A 27,114-nucleotide genomic window follows, 5' to 3' on the forward strand; every position below is an offset into this window, starting at 1 on the left:
TGCATGCAAAAACAGAACCATTTGAAATAAACGAGGGACACAACATTGCATTTTTGATTTAATTGCAAATATAGTGGCAGCCAACATATTCATTAGAAAAAATACAGTGCATTGCATCATTGATAACCATAGCGCTGACTACTTAATAAAATGTAGTTGTGTTTTTACAGCCGCTTCTTCAGAAACAAGACATTTAAGAGTGTCAAATTGCTGTGCTAACAGAAAAGTTCCCCCTCCCTCCCTAACAATAAATTAGAAAGTGTTAAGCTGGCCATGCACCTATAGATTATCTGCAGATTTTCTATGGTTAGATGGAAAAAGTGGGAGATTCATCCATCCACACAGTTTAGTGAACATGGAGAAATCGGTTGCACTTTTTCCCCATCTAACCATAGAAAATCTGCAGATAATCTATAGGTGTATGGCCAGCTTTAGAATTCTATAAACCCACCTAATGTTACCTTTAATTGAAGGCCCACTTGCTAATGCAAGGGGAACCTCAAAAAGTAAGACAACATGAAAAAGTATACCTAAAGGGAGATGTTAAAATGAGCTACACAAGATAAGAGCTCTAATTTTCAGATATCCTATATTATAATGGCAGTAGCAATACTACTCTACAAATACAGCATTCAAACACAGTAAGAGCTCCAATATTTAGATATTCTATATCCAGCAAGGGAGCCTGCTATGCGGAGAAAAGTAAAGCAGTATTATCACATAGCATAAGCAATACTGCTCCCTACAAACACAGCGTTTTACGTTAAGTCCAAGGGGCTTATTTACAACGCAGTGAATGTAACAAAAAACTTCACTGCAGGTGAATGTTTTAATGTGCAGTAAGTGATTCACCAGTGAACATTTGACAAATGTCACATTTTCTGCTTTATAAAATGTGACAAGTGTAGCAGTACTGCCTCTTCTATCCAAAAAGAAGTTGTGTTAAAATATACATTTACAAATATTTGCAAAGTTCAAATGCTAAGTACTAGCACTTTGCTTGCAACATTGTAGCTCAAAATGTTTTTGCATAGATTTCTGCAAAAACCTGCTAGACATCACTAGTTACAGTTCACTTAAGAACATTTTCGCTGTGTTGCATAAAAGGAAGTTGTCTGCAGTTTTAGACAACTTTTGCTCAGATTCCACAAGTGAAGGAGGGCGGTTGTCTCAGAGACAACCATTTGACCTGTTCTTTAAAAGAACATAGGCCATTTAAAAGCGACGCCGGTAATCTTAAAACCTCCTTCATGGCATCTAGAGTCCTTTGGATATTTAAACACAGCATCATTAAAATATCTATAAGCAAGAAGCATAGATTTTGTTTGGCCCTTTTGTTGTATTTTGGCCTTAGGCCTTGTACACACAGGCTTCAGCCCCCATTAAGTGTACTGGGGTTGATTTTCTAAATCTGGACAGTGTAAAATCTGGTGCAGCTGTACATGGTAGCCAGTTTATAACTTTAGCTTGTTCAGTTAAGCTTTGACACAAAAACATGGAAGCTGATTGGTTTCAATGCAGAGCTGCACCAGATTTTGCACTCGAGTTTTAGTAAATCATCCCCAATGTGTAGATTAAGCTTTGACAAAATCGAAATGATCTAGATTGCGTGATGAAGCCTACTAGCAGCAAGTTATAGCCAGCCCACCCATATCTATGTAGATTTTACTCAAACTGATGCTGGGGGTGCGTTCAAATACTTCAAGAAATTTGCTTCAAAATAGAGCTTTTCAAATGCTTTGTCAAAAGTTTAGCGTACCCACTTTTTATGCAAGCTAAAGCTCAAACAGCAAGTTTGGATTTTTCTATGTAAAGCCGGTTTCTTTCAGGTTTACATTGAAGGAGGTATTTTTCATGTGAATTTAAATGTACCTTTACCATAAAACCAGAAGCAAATAGAATTGGAAAAAAAAGAAAAGTAATAATTGGCAAACTTTCTTAATAGAATACAAAATACCAGCTTTTGGATGTTTGGATGAAATTCTACAGTTCTATTTGTCATTGCTACCATTATGTCAACCTATAACTTAATAGCATGGACTGCTTATGGCTGGTCACACAGATCAAGATTATGCAAAGGAAGGCTAACGGCAGGTACATTTGGTTGCAATCATATCTTGATACTCTTTATATGCTATAGATTTATCAGGTTCAACAATGAGAACACTCATGGGTCGGTATTCAGATGGGACGCAAGAAGGCCGTGGTATAGAAGAATCCAGTTTTTCATAGATTATATTTTGAACCATAGTATGTACTGGAGAACCATACCTGTGGCCAACAATCCTAGGGCATATTCCTTTGCAGTAATCTGGGCTATATCGATTTGGTGCCAAGATCCATTTGTCCCAGTTCAGTTGGCTGAAACTGAGTCGAAATCGATGAAGCTCACACTCATTTTGATGATGCACAAATTGTTTGGCTAGCTCACTTAAATTAAATGCAATTGACTCAGTTGGACTGCTCACTTCCATGTCTTGGCCTCTTCGTTGGCGAGGGGCTTTTTGAATTTGTAGGTTTTCCGCTAAATCACTGAGATATGAAATTACTTGCCCACTCTGATGCCAGCTGGGAGGACCTATATGCAGCTTTTTCCAGTGGTATGCCAAACTTCTGGTGTCATTTAAATAAAGAAGCAAACATGGAGGAGACCTTGTTTTTCTTAGCGGTTCCCCTATTCCAGAACTGTAGTGAACCTTGTTCCTCATACATGTCAAATTAAACAATAGGTGAATGTTTTGCCGATTTGTGACAAACGGTTGAAGAAATGAGGTTACATTAATCTCAATCCACCTTTGCTTTCTCTGCAGTTGAAATTCAGATGTATACAGAAGTCTAGGACAGACAGGACTTTCAGTCTCTTGATCCACAAACTCCAGGCTACATGTGCAGGAGAGATTTGAAGAGGAATATTGTTTACTTACAGAATAAACCAAGACAGAGCGAAGATGTTGCTCCAATGTAGACACACTGTCAATATTGAACAACAAGTCCAGGGTTTTCACATCTATCAAGGACAGAAAAGGTGGCACAATTAGTATTTCAAAGTTACCAAACAGCATAATGTGTTGGTGCAAAAGTTTCTATAGACAGTCAATTGGAAATAAAAATGCTACATTTCCAACTAGAGTTGGGTGAACAGTTTGAGCTGAGAAAAAGTTTGGCCCGAATATCTCCTGTTTGCCAGTTCCTAAATAGGTAAGGGGTGGGGCCATCTAGTGACATCACCTGTGGCATTGCCCCCTTGTGATATCACCAACCAAGCATGCACCGCTCCTTACCCATTTAGGAACTGTTAAACGACGGAGCAGGCATTCAGTGGTTAGATTTATTGGGGACAAGGGCCTCTTACCGACAACAACATAGGGACAAGGTACTTTGGGGTGGGAGGGGGCAGAGGGCATGTGGCCTGGTATGGTTCGGGGGGGGGAGGGGGGGTGCTTGCTTGTCCCCCCCCTCCTGACCTGCATGATCGAATAAGGGTCTGGTATGAATTTTTAGTTTGGCGTGTGGTTTCCCATAAAGTCAATACCAGACCCAAAAGGCCTGGTATGGATTGGGGGTAACCACTCTTTACTTTTTTTTTGCATTTCTAGCAATTTAAGTGTCTTTTTCTTTATAAATGTCAGTTTTGTTGCAGCAGGTTCTATACATGGTATAGATGCGCCACTTTACATGCAGATTAAGGGGACCGGCCCTATATTTAAAGGAATCTTTCAATTTTTATTGCTTCACTTTAAGCATCATTAAAATTATATATAAAAAGCATTTATTTAAACAAAAAAATTTGCATCAATACATGTCCCCCAGGGCAGTACACGGCCCCCATACCCTTTTTATGGCCAATAGCTTGCATATATGCCTTCAAAATGGGCACTTCAGCCTTTCCAGCCATACAAGACACTTCTGCACATGATCTTAAAAATATGTGGGTGAGGGATGGGACAGGACAGCTCAGTAACGTTTCAGATCTGGACTTGGGCTGACTATACAGTTTTCTTGTACAATTTTCAATGAGATTTCCAAAAAAAATAAAAAATTCAGACCTAAACATTTTCAATTTGTATGCAATCAGGCAGGCCCTTGCACTACATAGTTGAAGGCAAATATAAACTTGAATAAGAATGATATAAATTGGTTACTCAATGGGTTACTCCTGCGTTAAAAAAAACAGCCAAAGGATTTACAGTAATAGATATATTTATATGTATACACACACACACACACACACACACACACCCCTATATACAGAGCATGTATAGGATTTACAAATCGTGTAATAAAAAAAATGCAGGGTTTAAATTAAAACATTGTACCAGAAAAAAAAAAAAAAAAAGCGTTAGAGAGGATAAAAAAAAAAAGCCACCGTAGAGAGGATAAGCGAGCACCTTACCTTAGGGTGGGACTACCTCTTGCAGCACTTTACGACCAAAGGCTTGGCCCTTGGCTGACAGAAGATCCAATCTATAGTGCTTCACAAATGTAGAAAAACTGGACCATGTTGCAGCTCTACAGATCTGTTCAGGAGAAGCACTAGCCCACACTGCCTGAGAAGTTGCCACTGCCCTGGTTGAGTGTGCCCTGATCCCAACTGGGGGTTCTAACCCCTCTGTCACGTAAGCCTGCCCAATGGCTATCCTTACCCACCTGGCTATTGTACATTTAGAGGCTCTGGAACCCTTCCTAGCCTCTGAAAATAAACACAAAAAGTGAATCAGACCTCCTGAACTGACTTGTGCAATCTAAATAATGAAGGACACATCTTCTAACATCCAAGCTATGAAAAATGTGTTCCTGTTCTCTCACCGGATTTGAAAAGAAAGTAGGAAGCACAATCTCCTGGACTCTATGAAAACTAGAGGCTACCTTAGGTAAAAAGGCCGGATCCGTCTTAAAAATAAACGATCTGGAAAAACCTGAAAAAAAAGGTGCCCTAACAGAAAGGGCTTCGAGTTCACTCTCCTTGCCGTAGTGATCGCCACCAAAAACACCGTTTGAGTGATCAATCTTAACAAGCAAGATTCCAATGGCTCAAAAGGTTCTCCTGTGAGAACCTGTAAAACTAATGAAATATCCCATACTGGGAAGGGGGAATTTCTGACAGGTCTCTGCCTACTTAAGGCTCTAAAGAACCTCACTATCCAAGGGTCTGTTGCTAGATGCCTTTCCAGAAACATGCTCAAAGCAGATAGCTGACCCTTCAAGGTCCCAAGGGCTAATCCTTTATCTGCCCCTGCCTGCAGGAACTCTAGAACGGCTACAGAGCTACGCACATCAAAGGAGTTCTCTGAGCACCAGCTATTGAACCCTGCAATACCTTCAAGTAAATGGTCTGCGTTTCCTTTTTCCTGCAACTTAGGAGAGTGGCTACTAAACGATCCGAGAACCCTTTGCCCCTCAGCAATTCCTCCTCAGTAGCCAAGCTGCAAGGATCCACCGCTCCACCTGAGGACAGCAGATTGGACCCTGAGGAAGAAGATCCTCCTGGACTGGGAGAATCCAGGGGGGTTCCACAGACAGGCTCTTCAGAATGGAGAACCACGGCCTCCTGGTCCAGTGTGGCGTGATTAGAATAAGAGTAGTGTTCTCCTCCTGAAACTTCCTCAACACTGCAGGGATCAGAACGGGAGGGGGGAAAGCATAGCACCTGGAGAATCTCCAGTTCTGTGCTAGTGCATCCACCCCCAATGCCCCGTCCCCCCCGTTTATGGAAAAGAAGATGGCTACTTTTGCATTTTCCCTCGAAGCAAAAGGGTCCATCGAAGGAATCCCCCACCTTTGGGTGACCATGTCGAAAACCTCTTGCTTTAGAACCCAGTTGCTTTCTCTCAATGTTCTCCTGCTGAGGAAATCTGCTACCTGATTTTGCTCTCCCTTCAAATGTATCGCTGAAAGGGATAGGACATTTGCTTCGGCCCACCTAAGGATGGCTTTTGCTAGGGTCCATAAGGATCCGCTCCTGGTGCCCCCCTGCCTGTTGATGTAAACCACTACCGAGGAATTGTCTGACCGGACTCACATGATGTCCCTGGAGTTCCCTCTGAAAGGCCCTGAGTGCCAGATCTACTGCTCGCAGCTCCCTCCAGTTTGAGGATCTCTTTGACTCCCTCCCCTGCCAGGTACCTTGTATCAAAAACGGGAGTCTAGGTGCACACCCCAAACTGAGCCGCTCGCATCGGTTGTAACCACCCTGGATACTGGTAAAATCCACTCTAGACCTTGCGACAAATTTGCCCCCTTTCTCCACCACCAAAGGGACCTCTTGACCCAAGTTGGAACCGAAACCAGGGAGTCCAGAGACCCCTGGCTGTGGTCCCAAACCTTTAAGATGAATAGTTGCAGAGGACTGTAATGTAACCCCGCCCACTGAACTGCTGGGCGTGTGGATGTTAGCAAGCCCAAAGCAGACATGACCTTCCTCACCGAGATCTGACAGCTGCCCTGGAGAAAAAAACAATGCCTTGTCTACCTTTTGGATTTTCTCTAAGGGAAAGAAAACCTTTTGTTCTGTTGAGTCCAACACATAACCCAAGAAAGTGACCCTTTGGGATGCAATCAAGTTGTACTTCTCCAGGTTCAGAAGCCACCCCAGGCTCACCAACAAGTCTTTTGCTACCTGTAGATCCTGAGTTAACTGCGCCGGAGAAGGGGCAAACAGGAGAAGATCGTCGAGATACGCGATTACCGAGATTCCCCAGAGACGCATGAATGCCAGAACTTCTACCATCACTTTAGTGAAGATACAAGGGGGAAGAGGATAGCCCAAAGGGAAGTGCTTTGAACTGGAGGTGTAACACCCCTACTGAGGAAACGCTGGTGGCTCTCTGCAATGGGAATATGGAGGTATGCATATTTTAAATCTAATCGATGCCATGAAACAGTTTGGTGGAAGTGCCTTCACTGAGTAAACTGAATCCATCCGAAACCTCCTGTAGGTGACTGAGACATTCAGAGGCTTCAGGATGAACTTTCCCGAAGGCTTGCGAACCACAAAGATGTGAGAATAGAAGCCTTTGCCTGTCTCTCCTGCTGGGACCCTTACCACCACCTCCTGTAGAGAGGAAAGAAGGGCAGACGATTTCTCTGCACACTTTGGCAGCTCTGTGACAAGGAGTCTCAGAGGGGGGGGCTCTGAAAACTCCAATCGGTAACCTCTTCTGATGATCCCCAACACAAACTGATTGGAGGTGATCATCTCCCACTGTGGGAGGAAGGCCCCCAACCTTCCTCTCACCGTGACCCTGTCATTGAGACTTTTTGGGCTGTTCAGGAGGGTGAAAAATCGCTCCCACACGCCCTTTGCTCTTGAGCCCCCAACTTTTCTTTTGCTGATCAGTTCTAGGGGCTTCAAACTTTTTCTGAGTCTCTCTTTTTGACTGTTCCCCATACTTTCTCTTAACGGGAAAGGCCTTTTTCTTATCTGCTGTGCGATCTAGCACTGCTTCAAGACCTGGCTCAAACAGCAAGTCTCCTGTGAAAGGGATCCCATGGAGCTTTATTTTGGACGCACTGTCCCCCTGCCACGTCTTCAGCCATAAGGTCCTCCTGGCTGAGTCGGTCAGGGCCGTAGACCTTGCAGACATTCGCACAGACTCAGCTGAAGCATCCGCAATGTATGCTACCCCATTAAGCAGCATGGGAATGGAGGATAGAATAGTCTCCTTTGCCGTCCCTGCTTCAATGTGTGCCTTAATCTGGGTAAGCCAATATTCCATATTACGAGCCACCACTGTGGCTGCCATGGCGGGCTTAAGATTTCCCTGTGATGAATCCCAGGCTTTCTTCAGAAGTGAATCCATCCTTCTATCCATAGGGTCTGAAAGTCCTCAAAGGCCAGATCAGTATGTCTGGACACCCGAGAAAAGGCAGCATCTAACCTGGGAGATTTATTCCAGAGAAGAGCCTCCTCTTCCGCAAAAGGAAACCTTTGTTTCAACGCACCAGAAAAGAAAGGTTTTCTTTCGGGATCCTGCCATTCCTTCTTGAGGACATCGATCAAGATGTCATGAACCGGGAACACCCGCTTTTTCTGTTCCCCCAGGCCCTTGTACATCTGATTGTGGAGTGACAATGCCTTCCTTTCCTCTTGTATACCTAAAGTGGTATGAATAGCTCCCAAGAGCTCCTCCACTTCATCCAGGGAAAGTTTATACCGTGAGGTTCTTTTGGATTCCCCATCCAGTCCCTCACCATCAGATTACCCTTGAGAATCTGAGGCAGCACTGTCAACTTCCTCTCTGGAACCCCCTGGATTCTCCCCCCTAGCAGGAGGAACATCCGCTGGGCTAGGTGATACACTCTGCTGCGCTGGCGGAGGTGTGTTCTGGGGCTGAGGCCACTGGAATCTAGAAAAGAGAATTTTGAAAGACTGGAAAGTACTAGAGAGTTCCTTCACAGATGCCGCCAAGCCTGCACCCTGTTCTGCTGCCTGCTCCCTGACCAACCCCTCAATACACTCCTTACAAAGTGCCTTGGTCCAGGAATCCCCCATAGAGGCTCTACATGAAGGACACTTCTTCCTAGAACCACGGCGAGACTTGCTTATGGCTTTCTGAAATACAGAAATAAAAGTGCAGCATAAGTTAAAAAAAAAAAAAAAAAACACCAGCGCTACTTAAGCCCCGTACACACGAGCGGACTTTTCAACATCCAAAGTCTGACGGACTGATTCCGTCAGACTATTCGATCGTGTGTGGGCTGCAACGGACTTTTGACTCGCCAAAGTCTGAAGGACTTTAGAATATGGAACATGCTTCAAATTTTTCCGAAGGAACTCCGCCAGACCCGGTCCCTTCGAAAAATTTGCTCGTGTGTATGCTATTCCGACGGACTAAAACCAACGCTAGGGCAGCTATTGGCTACTGGCTATGAACTTCCTTATTCGAATCAGTCTGAGTTTAGTGTGATTGTGTGTGGCCAAGTCCGCTCAGCCGAAAAGCCGACAGAGTTCTGACGGAACTCCGGCAGAACTCCGACGGAACTCCTTCGGAAGTCTGTCGGACATAAGTCCTCTCGTGTGTACGGGGCTTTAGAGGACTGCCGGGAGTGCCCCCCCCCCTAGGACCAACCACCACCAGGATCCCAGACACACTCCCCTTCCCCCGACCACCAAGGGGGGGGGGATAACACCAGTGGAGCTACTGGTTACCGAGTAAGGGAACACATCCCCAGGGTTCCCCTTACCTTTGAGTGGCTGGTGCTGTTGACCCCAGGAGCTGCTTTTGAAGCCTCTGCTTCGGACATTCTCCTGTTGAGAAAGAGTGGTACAAACGTGCCTCCGACAGCTGTTGGTACAGCTTAGAGAAAGAGGGTGAAGCCGAACGCTTGGTCCCCTTTCACGAACCATGTCCGGAACCGGAAGACGCAGATCCAATGAGGATGTCCGCCCCCACCGGAAATGACGTCGCCCGTCATCTGGTCCGGCCTCCAGCTCCAAGCCGACTGCAAACAGGGAGACCTAGGACATCCTGCTGCAGCAACTCACTGGGCGAATGAACGGATGGACCGCCCCAAACTTCTTGCTTTCCCCAAGCGAAGTTTGGAGTGTGTGGAAAACGGTCAGTACAAAGGTTCAGCTCCCCAGCCGACCGGACTACCGAGTGGAGCCAGAGAGACCATTGTCTCCTCCACTCTAGATAATATAGCCTCAGTATCACCGACTGTTTAGCTAAGGTTCGTTATGGTGTTTCCTCTGGTGGGGAGAGACCGCTAACTTAGGGGATGGAGGGAGGATGAGACTTAAAACTGTGTAATTGAAGGCGGTGTTTCCTAAGAGGGGAGGAGCCAGGGTCTCTCTACGGTGGCTGTCCTGAAAGACGGACTTGTGAAAAAATAAATAAAAACAAAGCTATTCTATTTAGGCATTACAGATAGTGAAGTTAGCCAAAACATGCCAATGCTTCTAAATTTAGCCTGTGTATCTAGGTTTCAATGCTCTTTAGCTATGAAAGTTAAAGCAGAAAACTTGCGAGCAGGCCGCCTATTTATTGCGGAAGACACATGCAATGCCTCTTCTACATTAATACCATTAATAAGAACTACCTGCGTGCTCACAGTCTTCTGCTGCATGTAAACGGAGCTGAGCTCTGCTTACATCACTAGTAGGGATGAGCTTCGTGTTCGAGTCAAACATACGTTCGACTCGAACATCGGCTGTTCGCCCGTTCAGCGAATTCCGAACATTATGGGCCGTTCGCGCCAAATTCGGGTGATTGGCCAAGCATGCACTGTGACCCAGCATGCTTGGCCAATCACAGCGCCGGCAGCGAGGAGAGCCATGATTGGCCACAGGCAGGATGCCTGTGACCAATCATGGCTCAGGCTATGTAGTACACACCCCACACTATACAAGGCCGCCAGCGCCGCGGCCTTGTGTAGTGTGTTGGCGTCTGTAGGAGTTAGTGGGTATTCTGTGTACCTTCAACACAGTATACACCGATTGTTATCGGACGATTTTGCGTTCTTGCTCTTCTGTAGTGGTTGTTATCTGCTTGCCCTGACCGCAGTATACACCACTATATCCACCTATATAGCTAGCTATATTTCTCTTTTTAAATAGAGCTTGCAGTCAGTTGTAGGAGAGTGTGCGTGCTGTCTGTGTGCTCTGAACCCAGTATACACCGCTATATCCACCTATATAGCTAACCATCTTGCTCTTTTTAAATAGAGCTTGCAGTCAGTTGTAGGAGATTGTGCGTGCTGTCTGCATGCTCTGAACCCAGTATACACCGCTATATCCACCTACATAGCTCTTCTCTAATTGAGCCATCTTCCATCTGCAGGAGTTAGTGGATGTTGTGTGTGCCTCCAGCACAATATACACTACCCAATTACTGGTTTTCCCCCCCATCTCCCTTCAGGCCATTACCATGTCTGGAAGGCCAGCAAGGAGAGGCAGACAGGTGCGAGCCGATAAAAGAGGGCAAGCAGGCTCTGTGTCTAGAGACAACAGTGCTGGTCGTGGACGCGGTGCATCGTCATCAGCACGTGGCCATGGGACAGGCTTGTCCTTTTCGGCAGCTGGACATGTTGAGCCGCAACATGCCAACGACTTGGTAGAGTGGATGACCAAGCCCTCTTCATCCTCCTCATCCTCTCTCACCCAGGCTCAGGGTACTAGCAAAGCAGCTGCCAATGCATCGTCTTCCCTCCTCTCAATTTTCATCATCAGGGACTCCTTCCCTAGACCCACCACGTCCTCCTGAGGAGTCTCCTGAACTCTTTGAGCACAGTGTTGGGTACATGCTCCAGGAGGATGCCCAGTGTTTTGTAGGCTCTGATGATGATACTCAGCTAGAGGAAGGCAGTAGCATGAATGCAGAGAGAGGGGATGCTCAAGAAGGACAGCAATCTGGCAGTCATGTTCCACAAGCTGCAGCATACTGCCAGGTTTGCTCCAGCAATGAAGAGAGAGGGGATGATGAGGGCACTGACTCCACGTGGGTGCCTGGTAGGAGAGAGGAGGAGGAGGCACATGTCCAACGAGGCAGGATGCCCTCCGGGGGCCAGCTTAGGGGCAGCACACCGACTGAATCACACCGCAGAGCTCTGCCTGTGCAGGGCGCTGCCTCTGCACGTTATTCTAAAAGTTATTTGGTGTGGGCTTTTTGAGACGAGTGCATCAGATCACACCGCTGCTATTTGCAACATATGTCTCTAGCCTATCTTGCATGGCCAAAACATCAGCCGCTTGGGCACCACATGCTTGACCAGACATTTGTTGACCCGCCATGCAGCTCGTTGGCAAGCGTACCTCAAAGACCCACACCAAAGAACAAAGCGGACCTCTCCTTGCTCCTCATCAGCTGGGATCTCCAACCCCACTAGACCTTCAGTCCTCTCTGAAACCTGCTCTGAGAGGAATGAAGGTGTAGAATTAGGCGTGTCACAGCCAAGTGCTTCCGGGCACTCTGCTAGCAGTACACCCACGTCCGATTATAGCAGGCAAATGTCCCTTCCCCAGCTGCTGGACCGGTGAAAGAAGTTCACTCCCAGCCATCCACATTCCCAGCGGTTGAATGCTAGCTTGGCTAAATTGCTAGCACTTCAACTGCTGCCTTTTCAGTTGGTAGACTCAGCCCACTTCCGCGAGTTTGTAAAATGTGCGGTTCCTCAGTGGCAGCTCTCTACCGGCATGTGGAAGGCAATGTTCTTGCCTCGCTGGACAGGGCGGTCAGCGGTAAGGTGCATATTACCGCTGACTCATGGTCCAGCAGGCATGGACAGAGACGTTACCTGTCTTTCACGGCCCATTGGGTCACTCTTCTGGCAGCTGGGAAGGATGCAGGACAAGGTGCAGTAATGTTGGAGGTTGTTCCGCCACCACGCCTCCAAAATGCTACTATTGGTTGTGACACACCTTTCTCCTACACCCCCTCTTCTTCCTCCATGGCCTCTTCCAGTGCTCTGTCCTCAGAACCAGCGGTGCTCCGTAGGCGTTCCAGGGGCTACGCAAGTACGCAGGCAAAACGATGCCATGCCGTGCTTGCGCTGGTTTGTTTGGGGGACAGGAGCTACACTGGGGCGGATGTTTTGTCAGCTCTGCAGGGGCAGGCCGAGAGGTGGTTGACGCCACACCAGCTTAAGCCAGGAATGGTGGTTCGCGACAATGGCACCAACCTCCTCTCCGCTCTCTGACAGGGACAACTGACCCATGTGCCCTATGTGGCTCATGTCCTTAACCTGGTGGTGCAGCGGTTCTTGGGCAGGTACCCGGGTTTACTGGATGTCCTGAAGCAGGCCAGGAAAGTCTGTGTGCATTTCCGCCGATCATTTAATGCCTGTGCTCGGCTGGCTGAGCTCCAAAAGGAGTTGAACCTGCCCAAGAACCGCCTTATATGTGACATGCCCACCAGGTGGAACTCAACGTTGGCCATGCTGCAGCGGCTGCACATGCAGCAGAGGGCCATCAATGAGTACCTGTGCGACTATGGCACCAGGACAGGGTCAGAAGAGCTCGGTTTTTTCTCACCACGCCAGTGGGGCATTATCAGGGATGCATGCACTGTCCTGTCACCGTTTGAGGAGGCCACAAGGATGGTGAGCAGTGACAGTGCATGCATCAGTGACATTGTACCTCTTGTCCACCTCTTGGAGCATACGCTGCATGGAATAATGGACAGGGCACTTGAGGCAGAACAGAGGCAGGAAGAGGAGGACTTCCTTGCCTCTCAAGGCCCCCTTTATCCAGACAATGTTCCTGCTGTGCCACCCATCACACAGGAAGAGGATGAGGGAGGAGGAGGAGGAGGATGATGATTGTGTCAGCATGGAAGTGGAGGCTGGTACTCAGCAGCAGCAGTCTTGTAGGGATGATTTGCAGTCCCAAGAAACCCGTGGACTTGTACGTGGCTGGGAGGTAGCTAACCTACGCTGCATGGCCTCCCTGATCCTGCAAAGCCTGCGGAAGGATCCTCGTATTCTTTGGATCAAGGAGAGGGACCATTACTGGCTGGCCACTCTCCTTGATCCACGGTACAAGGGTAAGGTTGCCGACCTTATCTTGCCGACGCAGAGGGAGCAGAGGATGAGACATCTCCAGGGGGCCTTTCAGAAAGGTCTGTGCAACGCGTTCCCAGAGACTGGGAGGTTACAAACTCCTGGTCCTGGACAACGTGTTGCTGAGGCATCGGTCAGAAGGAGCGGTGGAGAAGGTGGCCGTCTGACTGATGCTTTCAGACAATTTTAGTCCGCAAGGTATGATCGGTTCCAGCAACCATCGCCAGCGTCTGATTTACATGGTGCAGGAATACCTAGGGGCAAGGTCAGACTTGGACACCTTTCCCACTGAAAATCCTCTGGCTTACTGGATCTTGAGGATGGATCACTGGCCAGAGCTTGCACAGTATGCAATTGAGCTACTGGCCTGTCCTGCATCCAGCGTTCTTTCGGAACGCACCTTCAGTGCTGCTGGTGGCTTTGTTACTGATCACAGGGTGCGCCTGTCCACCGACTCAGTTGATCGACCGACCTTCATCAAGATGAATCAGTCTTGGATCACTCACAGCTACCAAGCACCTGAAGCTGATGTAACCGAATAATTTTTTTAGAAATATCACATCCCTTGAAGACTGCCTATGCTGATGCTGAGTGACTGTCCTGTTATGTTGATTGTCTATCCTCTTCTTCCTCCGCTGATATGTTGGAAGAACATTTTTGGTTCTGGGTGATGCCACCAGCCCAATTTTTCTGCCCCTGTTTAACAGGGACGTTTAATTACAATTTTTGATGCAATGCTTTGCAGCAGGGCTCATTCCTGCACTACAACTAGAGTATATGGGAGAGGTTGCAGTGTCGTGGCAACAGGACCAGCAGCCCAATTTTTCAGCCCCTTTTTAACAGGGGCATGCAATTACAATTCTTGATATAATATTTCACAGGAGGGCCCGTTCCTGTGCCCACCCAGTGTAACTGTGAGGACTTAGTGTTGTGGCACCAGCACCACAACCACCAAAGGTCAATTTTTCTACCACTGTTCAACAATGGCATGTAATTACAATTCTTGATATAATCGTTCACAGCAGGGCGCTCCAGCGCCCACCAAGAGTCACTTTGAGGGCTTACAATGTTGTGGCAAAACCAACACCTTGTTCTACCACTTCTGCAGAGCATATAGTGCAGGCCCCTACTTTCAAACATCCAACTTACAAACATCTCCTACTTGCAAACGGAAGGAGACAACAGCAAGTGAGATGAAAAAAGACGGACAGCAAAACAAATTATACAGGGGTGATAACCCTTCCCTATGTTTTCCAAAAAGCTTAAAAATAGTTTTTTTGACTGGAGCTACACTTTAAAAATGTACCAGTTGAAAATTACAAACAGATTCTACTTAACACAACAAACCTACACAGTCCCTGTCTTGTTTGCACCGCCTGTATACTGCTGTTCTGAGTATATAGGGCCTGGGGGGGCCACACGTATTTCCTTTTTTTAAATGGGTACAGGGTTCCCCTTAATATCCGTACAAGACCCAAAGGGGCTGTTAATGAACAGGGAGGGCTACCCATGCCATTTTTCTCAATGATTTTCAACCATATTGCAGGAACCAGATATAACATTAAAACCGCAAGCAGTTTTAAATGACGTTATTTCCTTTAAATGTCATTTTCAGCAGGGACTGTTCTAAACACGGGAAACACGTGGCACTTCACAGGCATACTATAGACACCCCCAGGCACGATATTTAAAGGAATATTTCACTTTTTTTTTCACTTTAATCATCATTAAAATCAGTGCTCCCGCCAAAACGGCCATTTTTAAAAACATTTTAGGCATTGACCCATGTCCCCTGGGGCAGGAGCCAGGTCCCCAAACCCTTTTTAGGACAGTATCTTGCATATTAGCAGTTAAAATTAGCACTTTTAATTTCGAATGTTCGAGTCCCATAGACTTTATTGGGGTTCGTACGAATTTGGGGTCCGTTCGAAAGTTCTGGTGCGAACCGAACCGGGGGTGTTCGGCTCATCCCTAATCACTAGCATAGTCCATGTGTGCTGGGATGAATGACTCCTACACATGAACAGTTTTGTCATACTCACGCCAGACAGTGTAGATGCCCAAAGATCAGCACCCATGAAGAACATGCCGGTGAGGGGACAATGACGACCCCCCCCCCCCCCATTGACTTTGGACCATTAGAGGGCTAGCAAGTATAGTGCCTTTAGTTCATATTTAAAGTGGGCCTTCATTCATATAGCGCATAGTAGATACATGGGTTCCTGCTCACAATTTTTAAAGTGTGAATCACATGTATTTCCACTTATCACAGCAAAGGAGCTCATGGACCAAATTTTGCATCTTGTCCATTAAGTGCGCATAGGCGCCACCCCCTCCATCAATGCCACCCCTATATGGATAGATTTATGCATAGCATAAGGCTGGGTTCACACTAGTGCAAATTGGATGCGGTTTACCCGCACCCAATTTGCAATAGAAGGAGGTTTTGATCGGCTCTCTATGGAGCCTGTTCACATATCTCCGCTGCGGCTCCAGTGCAACTTAGCACTGAAGCCCTGTGAATCTTTTGGTCCATTTCAGGTCCAAATTAAGCCAAAAATTTGGGCTGAAATTGTACCTGAAACTGAACAGGAACGCACAGGACCCCTGCTGGAAGCTGCATTGGTATTAGGTGTGAACCCAGCCTTAAAAAGGAGAAGTCCAGCCTGAGCTTTTGCTATTGGTCACAGGAGTGCAATTCGTTTTGCACTCCTGTAACCCATTTTAAGCAGAGAGCAGTCTGAAGTCCACTCTCTGCTGATGTCCCTGGAATCAGTCCAGGCACCGCGTCAAGACAAAGTCTAGATCCGCCAGGTGCCTGGACTGATGCCAGTCTCAGAGAGCCGCTGAGAGACTGAGACGGCCGCTCCCCGCCCCCCAAGGGTCAGCGCTCCAGTGAGCAAAGAGGAGCAGAGAGGAGGCTGTCAATCAGCTCTCCTCTCAGGGATCTGTGAGAACAGAGCCATTGGCGATGTTCGATAGCTCTGGTCTCAGATGTCAGGAGACAGATGCAGCATTGAACCCATGCTGCATCAACCTAAGTATAAAAGATAGGAAAAACAAAACAAAAAACCCACACTTCTTTTAATCTATCCATGGCCACTCCCTATTCATGTGTCCGGACCCTTTCAGGACTCTGGGTGCCTGAATTACAGCGGGCAGGGCGATTTTTTTTGAAGCACCGGATTAGAGCCATAGGCTCTAATAGGCTTCAAAATAGGGTGGATTTGGAGAGCAGTTGTGTTAGAAAAGCAAATGCACAGTCGCTTTTCTAACACTGCCTCCCTACTAATCAGGAAGTGCGGGTCTGATTTCCGTTTGGATGAAAGACATACAATAGGATCGCCTGACCTAGGAGGTGGGGAGGAGACATGCGGCAGAAGCTCAGACGAGGACACAGGAGGCATTGCCAGATGCCTGCTGCAGCCTGATCCACTGCCCGATGTGCCAGCAAATCCCCACCAATGGGATAAGTGCCAGTGGACCAGCAGACAACAAGGGGGGGTGGTTTGAGGTGCCGCCCCCCAAAAAAAATATAATACACCAACCACTAGCCTGACGCGATTTTACACCTGCATTCGGTCAGGCAGAAAAAAATCGCAAAACACATTTGGGGTTACATTTAGGGGTGGAAAAAAGGTCCCCTAAGGCCCTGTTCACATATGTGCAAAAAAATAAAAAATTCTGCTTGTTGAATCTATAATGAGCTTTCAGCAAAACACATAGAGCTCAATGGTAACACGCTTAAAATGCACCACAAAGAGGTACACTGGCCCTAAAACAGGCCATCGACTATTCGAACCTTGGCCGGTTCAGCAGGTCAGCAGGGACCAGGCTGAGATTCAAACCATGTATGGGCAGGCTGAATACCCATATTGATCAATCAACTTAGGTACAGCCAGCCTATCAGATTTTACATTTATTATAGCCGCTAACAGTATTCACTATTCTCTCGGTGGGGGCAACCTCCCCTGCGGGGAAAATACAATAGTTTCACAGGAGGGATACCCCCATCAACACTGACCTGTGGAAAGAAAATTGCTCCAGCTATAGCCGGTTTTAGTCACATGGTCTCTGACTACTAGAAGCCTTGGGGGTGTTTTACGTTATTTGAGACTACAAAACGGGTTTTTATATCAAAGGCTGTCTGGTAAAAATGACGATGAACATAGGGGAGCAATGCACAAACAGCAAAAACACCCTGCAAATGAAATGTGCAACATGGCTGGTCCATGTACTTCTAGAATTACAAACTCACACACACAAATAAGGCTTGAATACATTATTACATACATTGGAAATGCTATTTACAGTAACAAAAATAAATATGAAAAAGTGAAGCGTGTAGTTCACTTAACATAAAAAGGAATTTGGTGTTCATTCTGTAACACGTTGCTACAGGGTCGTTTATCCACTTTTTTGCAATAAAAAACTATTGAGCAAGAAAAAGGAATTTTGTAGGCTAGCAATATGGGAGCGGACAATTGCTGATTTACATTTCAGAGGCTATGCTTCTCCAACCTTCACTACATGGTTAAGTACTGACCCATGACCAGCATGTGCATATCAGATATTGTGCGACTTCACTGGCTGCATACTTTTTTCTGGTTAGTGTTTTAATGATGAATAAGAGGACAAAGATGGTTACTCCAAAGTTTGACAGCATTATATTTCTTTCCTGATGGCTTCACTTTAAAGACCAGTTATTGTACAGTACGTGCACTTCTCAGTTTGTTGTGCATTCCCGTAAAAGGTATTTACTCAGAATTACTTTACTTCTAAAGGCTAAAAACATGTCTGGTTATGAAGAGGTTAATGCCCAGGCACAAATGTGATTTTCCAGGCACCAACATGATAGCATACTATCATATGTAGGCTGTCATGGATTGGTGCCAGGAAAGGAAAATTACGGTTTTTAATACAAGTTTCCTTGGACCAACCTGGCAGCATACATGTGGCAGTATGCAGATGTTGATTGGCACCAGGAAAGGAAAATTATGGTAAACATTTGATACAATTTTCCATTTTATAACTGGGATGAGAAGGTGGTGTAGTAACCCAGGACAATCAACCAGTTCTTAGGCCCCTTTCACAAGGATGGATAGAGCGGTGCTTTTAGCTTGCGGATTTTCTCGTTTTCTACCGCAGCTAAAAGCACACAATGCTTTCCTATGGACCCATTCACACACAGCGTTTAGCTGCGATTTCATTACATGCGGTTCTGCGCGAATAGAAAAAATAGAATTGAATGCTTCCAGGTGCGATGTATGCACATAACCGCAGGTAATCGCAGTCTTTTGTGTCAACTGCAGATAGCAGCATGAGAAGGGATTCAAGGGACCAAAAAAATAAATAAAGGGTTACTATGGGAACGACTATATTAGATAACTGCAGCTGAACGCAACTGCACAGAAACGCACATAAACGCATGTAATTGCACTGTACAAATGCAGCTGATCGCTGTGCCTGGAGTCTTGAAAAAATAAACATGCTAAACTGCGGCAGAACAGCCGTCTGTGTGAAAGGGGCCTTAGTCTACTGCAATAAAGTACCAATAAATTGGGTTTAGAACTGCCTTTTGTCATACACTTGAAAATTGTAATTTAATTTTTTTTTTTTGTGCTTAAGGTAAAAGTACGAATCTTTTTAAGTCATTTGCTGAAAGAGATACTAGGAAAAGGTGTGGATTGTTACCACTTTTGATACTGACTTTTTATCTCTTCTCTTGATCCCACTTTGCACTCAGTTCTTGGTGTAAATAGACGAACCGTATTGTATTCTGTGTTCTTATGGGCCCTGGGAACTCCTTCCTTGGTGGCTAGCATTTTATACAGCCTTTTCATGTATTTGATGGCTACCGATTGAGGGCCTGGTGTTTCGTTCTTCCAGTCTGGGCGCTCTGACAGCTCCTTGAGCAAGGGTGGTAGCAGGCTATAGGCTTGGCTGTCATACACCAGTCTTGAACCGCCTGCAGAGGAGCAGGCCAGCCAGGTACAATAGCAGAAGCACACAAAAAGTGTCACAGCCATTCCTTGAAGGCGAATAAGCTTAGCTATCCAAATCCCTCCATGTCAGATCACACAGAGCTCCAGGCAAGCTGGCTCTGACACTTACTTCCTTAAATTAGTTTCACCTGCTTTTCACCACTGGTGGTATTAACTAGTTCATCTCTGCATAGAGAAGTTAGGAAACCTGATACAGAAGTCCTAAAGCCAAGTATGTTAAAATCATAATGTGGCATTAATAACTAAAAAAAGTTACGGAGGAAAGTGGAGCTGTTAGCAGGTAGGTTTAATATTCCATGATATATAAAGTTAGGTTTGTGATCAGCTGACATAGAAAACAACCCAAATCTTGTGTTTTTCCCTGTTCATCCAGATTTAATAAATTGGCCACTATGTATGATAGAAATGAATATGAATTTTGAAGTAAATGTATATAAATTGAATATACATTTCACGCAAACATGTACTTTTCCTGTTCAGGTTTGCTTTAACCCCCATTCTAAGCAGAATATACTTAATTTCCCTTTACTTCCCTGCAGCTATGGAGTCAAAGGAAATATGGGGTACTTCTAGGCATGTGGGAGCAAGTAACGCAATCCATGTGATAGCACTATGTCCATTAGTGCCGTCACACTGGGTGCCCATAACTGAGTGAGCTGCAACTTTCCCTTGCATTCCCAGCAGAGCAGAGGGTCTCTATGACAGAAGAGGCTCTATTAATCTCTTCTCTTATAAAGGCTTCTTCCTGCCTGATAGTGACAATATAAACTGAGCTAAGTATGCACAGCTTGGCATACATTCATGTGCACATGTACGGAATTGACATCATTGCAGCCCGGCTGATCATACCAAATGCAGAAGGAAGACTTGAGCAGATTGAAGTGCCTGTGACAGCAGAGAGCACTGACAGCACAGCGCTGAAGGGTATTGATTGATAGGTACATCTTCCATAATATGCTGATATGCAGTCATATCAGCACATTAGGGCATAAAGCTCCTGGGGCCCATGTAATATAAAAAATATGACGTTGAATTCTGCATTCTTCCAAATGTCATGTCAAATTTAGATAAATACTGTCCATGAACATGAGCCCTAAAAAAATACAGCCACTGGGGGGGACAAATGGGTTAGAAGGGGTTAATAAAGGGGAGGAACATGGAGTCCACGGCTGAGCTTAAGCCCTTGTTCACAGCTGAACTCGTACGATTTCAAACTTGCATTTTAGTGCGAGTTCGGGAGCGATTTGAAAGACATTTGTGCGGGTTCATGTACAGATGTTTATTGAAATGTCCCTGGAAGTCACCAAAAAGTAGTGCAGGAACTACTTTTGTGAATCAGTGCGGGGCCGCAAAGTTGTCGTTGCACCGATTGGAACAGTGCCATTGCCAGTAATAGGCTGCAATTTGGAATGCGATTTGAAATGTCAAATCGCATTTCAATTTGCGCTGATGTGAACGGGGGCATAAAGCAATATTAAACTCAAAAGCAAGCTTTCATTATTTTGTAGCTTAGCAGTTCTTAGATGTGATGGCTGCATTCGTTTTCTTTTTTAGGCTTTCTTTCTTCTATTTTCATCTGGTGATCCAGCCAGCAAGTCTGTTGTTTTTAAAAAGAACAAGCTCTCTTTCAGATGTATCAGTTTATAGAGAGGAAACAATCCATTTAAAAGTGTCAGGGGCGCTTAAAATCATCAACTTTTATGTATTTATGTAAGGCTGGGTTCACACATATGCGAATTGGATGCTGATACACTGCATCCAATTTGCAGAACATTTAAAAATATGTTCTTTTCAATGGTTCTAGTTCACATATGTGTGTTGCATCTGCAGCATTGCACAAAATATGTGTGCGTTTTTTAGGCAGGGTGGTGAAAATTGCAGGCACATAATCTTCAAAGGGACTGCATCTGATTTGCAGATGTGTTCGGTTGTAAACAGGAATTCTCTCCCCCTCCTACACCTCCCCCCTCTCGATGGTCAGCTGATCCGCAGCTACAATGGCGAGGAACCAGAGAATGAATCATTTTTTTCTTCACAGGGAAACCGGAGCTGCAATTAGTGTGAACCCGGCCTAAATCCTTTATCCCAAAAGAAAATAAACTCTTTGCTGTAACTGGTTATAGGGTGTGAGCCGGAGTTTGGCTTTAATTTGTTAGTATGTTTAACACTAACCCCCCCGCCCCCCCAGACTGACAGTGCTGCTGTTTGCTGCGACCCCTGTGCTCATTCATGCAGCGTGGGGGCTGTCTTATACAGGAGGTATGTTACTGGCCAGATCATGGGTAAAAACACAGGGAAAAAGCCTAAAAAAAAACAACCTTTGCAGCCACCACATTTAGGGAGTGGTAAGCTGCAATATAATACATTTTTGTTTTGGGATTTAACACCACTTTAAGGCCACACAGACGTTTTTACAGCTGCTTTTTTGAGCTGTTTTTGCAGCTTAAAAACGCCTGTCCATGTTAGTCTATGGCTCCATGCCCACCTAGGCGTTTTTGAGCTGTAAATGGCATAGGCGTTTTTAAGCTTTAAAAAACCCAGGACCAGTGCATTCTGAGGCTCCAACGTTAGAGCTGTAAAAACATCAGACGCCGGCAAAAGGTGTTAAACACGATTTAACAAGGCTTAACGCTGTGTTAAGCCACGTCTGGCGTTTCTGTGTCTTCAAAACCAATGGTTCCCTATGGGAGCCCATTGATTTGAATAGAAGGCGGATCAAGATGATCAGACTTGCGGTGCGACTTGTGTGCTGAGAATCTTGAAGGGGAACCCCGCGGAAATGTAAAAAAAAAATTTGCGTGAGGTTCCCCCCCAATATGATACCAGGCCCTTCGGTCTGGTATGGATCTTAAGGGGAACCCCCCACACCGGAAAAAAAACGGCGTGGGGGTCTTCCCACGATCCATACCAGACCCTTATCCGAGCACGCAGCCCAGCCAGTCAGGAAAGGGGGTGGGGACGAGCGAGCACCCCCCCTCCTCCCGAGCCATACCAGACCGTATGCCCTCAACATGGGGGGTGGGTGCTTTGGAGAAGGCGGACCCCCCCCACCCCAAAGCACCTTGTCCCCATGTTGATGAGGACAAGGCCTCATCCCGACAACCCTGGCCATTGGTTGTCGGGGTCTGCAGGCAGGGGGCTTATCGGAACCCAGGAGCCCCCTTTAATAAGGGGGCCCCCAGATCCCGGCCCCCACCCTATGTAAATGAGTATGGGGTACATCGTACCCCTACCCATTCACCTGGGGAAAAAAGTGTCAATAAAAAAACACACTACAGGTTTTTAAAGTAATTTATTTATCAGCTCCGGGGTCTTCTTCCGACTTCGGGGGTCTTCTTCCGACTTCTCCGCTCTGTTCGGCCTCTTCTCCCAGTGTCCGGCCTCTTCTCTCGCTCTCCGACGTCTTCTCCCGCTCTTCTGGGCTCCTCCGCTATCTTATTCTAGCTCTTTTACTAGTGAAGGAGCCCGGTCTCCTCCGTCCTTCTTCCTTCTTCCCTCTTCTCTCTTCTTTCTTCTTTCTTCTTTCTTCTTCCGATGTTGACACAACGCTCTCTTCTGCTGTAATAGCTTGTGCGACGTGTTTCGGCAACTTATATAGGCATGGGGGCATGGTCACCGGGGCATGCTGGGACTGTAAAGTCATAAGGGGCAGGGTCACTGTGTGACATCACCCGGTAACCACGCCCCATACCTATATAAGTCGCCGCGCACGTCGCACAAGCCATTACAGCGGGAGAGAGAGTTGTGTCAACATCGGAAGAAGAAAGAAGAGAGAAGAGTGAAGTAGGAGACCAGACCGATTCTCAGCACACAAATTTTATTTTTATTTTTTAAATGTAAAAATAGGTATCCATAATTGGTATCGGTGGGTACTTGAGGAAAAGTATCGGTACTTGTACTCGATCTTAACCACTTGAGATCCGCGCTATTGCCAAATGACGGCATTAGCGCGGATCTACTTTTCCGGGACTACGTCTATTGACGTCGTCCCGGTTACGAGCGGCCTGCGCGCCCCCATGAGACTCGCCTGATCACCGATCCGTGTAAGGGGTCGATCCCGACCCCTTATCACGTGATCAGCTGTCAGCCAATGACAGCTGATCATGTGACAGAACGGAGCCGGTAATCGGCTATTATTCCTCCTCGCGCTGACAGCGCGAGGAGAGAAAAAAAAAGCCGATCACCGGCGGCCGTGATCGGGACATCAGTCCCGATCACGGCCAGCAATACAGCTGACCACCTGGCCCCTGCCAGTGCCCACCTGCCCACCGCAGTGCCATCCTGAATGAAAGTAAGTGCCCCCCATCAGTGCCACCCAGCAGTGCCCATAGTGCCCACAGCGCCACCCACAGTGCCACCCACAATGCCACCCACAGTGCCATCCAGCAGTGCCACCAACAGTGCCACCCACAGTGCCCACAATCTGCCGCAAAGGTGCTGCACCCCAGTGCCGCCCATCAGTGCCCAGCAGTGCCGCCCATCAGTGCCCAGCAGTGCCGCCCATCAGTGCCCAGCAGTGCCACCTATCAGAGCCACCTATCAGTGCCACCTATCAGTGCCCATCAGTCCCATCTATCAGTGGTACCTATCAGTGCCCATCCGTGCCACCCATCCGTGCCACTTATCCGTGCCACCCATCCATGCCATCTTATCTGTGCCCATCTTTGCCCATCAGTGCCGCCTTATCTGTGCCGATCGGTGCCGCCTTATCTGTGCCTATTAGTGCCGCCTTAACTATGCCTATCAGTGCCCACCAGTGCAGCCTATCAGTGCCCACCAATGCAGCCTATCAGTGCCCACCAATGCAGCCCATCAGTGCCCACCAATGCAGCCATCAGTGCCGCCTAATCAGCGCACTTCAATGAAGGAGAAAAATGACCCGTTTGCAAAATTGTATAACAAACTATTAAAACATGATTTTTTTTTTTTTGCATCTTTTTTTGTTTGTTTAGCAAAAAATAAAACTCCGAGCTGTAACTAAATACCACCAAAAGAAAGCTCTATTTGTGGGAAAAAAATGATAAAAATTTCATTTGGGTACAGTGTTGTATGCCCGCGCAATTGTCATTCAAAGTGCATCAGCGCTGAAAGCTGAAAATTGGTCTGGGACTGAGGGGGGTTTAAGTGCCCAGTAAGCAAGTGGTTAAAAAACTTGTATCATTGCAACCCTAGTTGGGACTGTAAGGATTAAGGGGTGTCAAAACAAAATGGTTGACAATATGTCTTTCTAAATACTTGTCTTTCTCTATCCTTCTCTGTAAAATAAGGACTCGTCATCTTTAGTCACGTACGCATAAGGAGAGGCCGCATCAGCCCTAAAAAGCAGTCTACGCCCAGAAGATTGTCTTATCAGCTGATAACACCCGGAGAATTGTCTTTTCTTTGCAAAAATGTTGTTTTTTTTACATTTGCTGATGTTTGCCCTTTTCTGTCTATAAAAGAGAAGTAATAAAGAGCTCAGAGCCAGAGTCAGTCAGAGTCAGAGTTACGACGGACTTCTGAGCAGAAATACTGAATACCTCCGTGTCTCTTTGCTTAGATAAGAACTCTAACTAACAATTGGGAAACGGTAACATAACCTGACAAATAGGTGACTTGTTGAGGTCACACCTAACATTTCTGGCGCCGCGAACAGGGATCCGCAGAAAGAAACTACAAGAGGCGAACGAACATAAGGACGGAACGAAATGGTCGGGCACATCAAGAACCACAGACAAATCCTGCGCAGGTAAGAAAAGCTTTATTTTCTTATAAACTCTGTGCTTCTTAGATTTGTGCCCACCTGATCTGTCTGAATTGTTCTTCAGGTAAACACCAACCTCTGTAGTAAGCGGGTCTTGAACTTAATATTTTGGCTTATGTTACCGTTGTTTCTTGTCTGTCTACTTGTCATCTGTCTGTTGTGAATGAGATAAGCCCTGTTTGTATGGTGTGAATTGAAACATATATCATCCCAATGGGTAACGGAATGCGCTCTTAACTCGTAAGAGTACTTTGGGGGTCCGACACTTAAGTTTGATATACGCTTTTTGATTCATGAGCCTAAAAACGGGTTGAAAGTATAAGTCCTGACTGCCTCAATAAAGCAGGAATAAGAAACGAATGCTGAGAGATTCCATGGTAATGGGAAGGGAAATAAGGTCTCCACAAAGTCCCGGAGACCTAGTCATATGTGTTTGGCCACCAAAAGGGAATGCTTGTATATGTTGTAGCCGTCAGTCTGGTCATAATATTTGTCAGTTGGCTAGCATATAAAGTAATTCGATTTCAGAAATCTCATCTAGGAGAGGTTTTTAATATTTTGGCACCCTAGGAGGAGAAGGCAACGAGACACTTAGTAAGTGATCCAAACGCCACCTAGGCAGGACTGTCAAAATGGGCCAGACACATGGTAAACCCCAGGAGGAATCTCAGAAATGTTATGCTGTTAAAGACATAATTACAATGTTGTATGGGAAGGATAAGGCACAGGGCACGAATAGGATTCTCAAGAAATTGGGGATGGATGGAGAAAATGGATTAAGTGTAGAAGGTTGGGAAGAAATAAAGAAAGACAGACAGGGAGAGATATTGCAGAACAGATGGGTATCACAAATACAATGTTTAATTAAGGTTTCCAACAGGGCTGAAGAGGAGGGATGGGAGTATTGTCAGGAAAAGGGTGGATGGGATATGAAGGTCCGACACAAAAGTCTTCCTTCTGCTCCCGGTGATAGGGTAAATACGGGAGATACTCCACCTCCTTATAACACCACCACACCAGGTAATGAAAGACCAAAACTTTATCCTTCCTTAAGAGGAAGAGGATGGGTATGCCGAGTATGCGGTACCCAGAATACAGACTGGGCACAGGAATGTGTGCATTGCGGCGCTCAAAGACCAGAGCCCGTAGCTCCAGTCCATAGTCGGACTAGGGTAATACAAGTAAATAATCCAAATGCGGGTCAAGCAGGACAGCCACCTACAGTGACCCGACAAGTCGTTCTGAGGACATGGACACCTTGGTCGGCTGACACTCTTATGGCATTAATACAGAATGCTCCTGATCCCGTAGCAAAACCTGCCGCATTCTGTAGATTCGTGACACAATTACTAGACACACATGAAGCAACTTGGCAAGATGGGGAAGATTTGTGTAGACATAAAATGACACTAACGATGTTTAATCAATTTATGAATGAAATTGCTCCACATAGACCGAATGGGGATCCTACCACGGACCCGCCAGGAGTACACCCCCGTCATATAGACTCTAGACCCCTGTTTATTGCTCAGTTACGAGAATTTTGCCAAGGGAAACAGCAGGAAAGGGGTTCGACAGCGCCCATAAAACAGGCCCCAGGTCAGACTGTTACAGAATTTTACCTCAACATGGAAAGCATGATGGCTGACGAAGGTCTAGATTTAGCCTTACCCGTCACCATTAGGGCTTTCAATCGACAGTTTATGGAAGGACTAGTACCCCAAATAGGTGACAAACTGAAGGCATGTACTCCCGAATGGAGAGCCATACGGGACAGAGGGACATTGTTGCAGAAAGCACAAGGCATAGAGGCTGATTTAGCAGAAACTAAACCCAGAAGGACACCGGGAGTTAACACTGTTGCCCGGG

The 27,114-nt window shown here is 46.3% G+C and overlaps 2 protein-coding genes across 2 annotated transcripts in view; both read right to left on the bottom strand.

The window, feature by feature from the left end:
• LOC143962129 (uncharacterized) overlaps positions 1 to 27,114 on the bottom strand; it is a 350,250-nt gene that overhangs the window by 44,771 nt on the left and 278,365 nt on the right. The window lies entirely within an intron of this gene.
• Positions 54 to 19,573, bottom strand: GDF9 (growth differentiation factor 9). The gene is made up of 2 exons (XM_077473209.1): positions 19,208 to 19,573; positions 54 to 3,007 (listed from the first exon to the last, which is right to left on the bottom strand). The coding sequence occupies exons 1-2, from the start codon at positions 19,524 to 19,526 to the stop codon at positions 2,085 to 2,087; spliced, it is 1,242 nt and encodes a 413-aa protein (XP_077329335.1). The 5' UTR covers positions 19,527 to 19,573; the 3' UTR covers positions 54 to 2,084.

Source organism: Lithobates pipiens, unplaced genomic scaffold (genome assembly GCF_037356315.1).
Source record: "Lithobates pipiens isolate NorthernLeopardFrog02 unplaced genomic scaffold, aLitPip1_a1.2 Scaffold_8, whole genome shotgun sequence".
In the NCBI taxonomy this organism is placed as follows: domain Eukaryota; kingdom Metazoa; phylum Chordata; class Amphibia; order Anura; family Ranidae; genus Lithobates; species Lithobates pipiens.

What these genes read in the sequence shown, in the direction of transcription:
- GDF9 (XM_077473209.1), bottom strand. Translation starts at nt 19,526, where the DNA reads ATGGCTGTGACACTTTTTGTGTGCTTCTGCTATTGTACCTGGCTGGCC. An exon ending in ATCAAGAGAAGAGATAAAAA is followed by an intron (nt 3,008 to 19,207) that starts GTCAGTATCAAA and finishes TGTCCTTGATAG; the next exon opens with ATGTGAAAACCCTGGACTTG.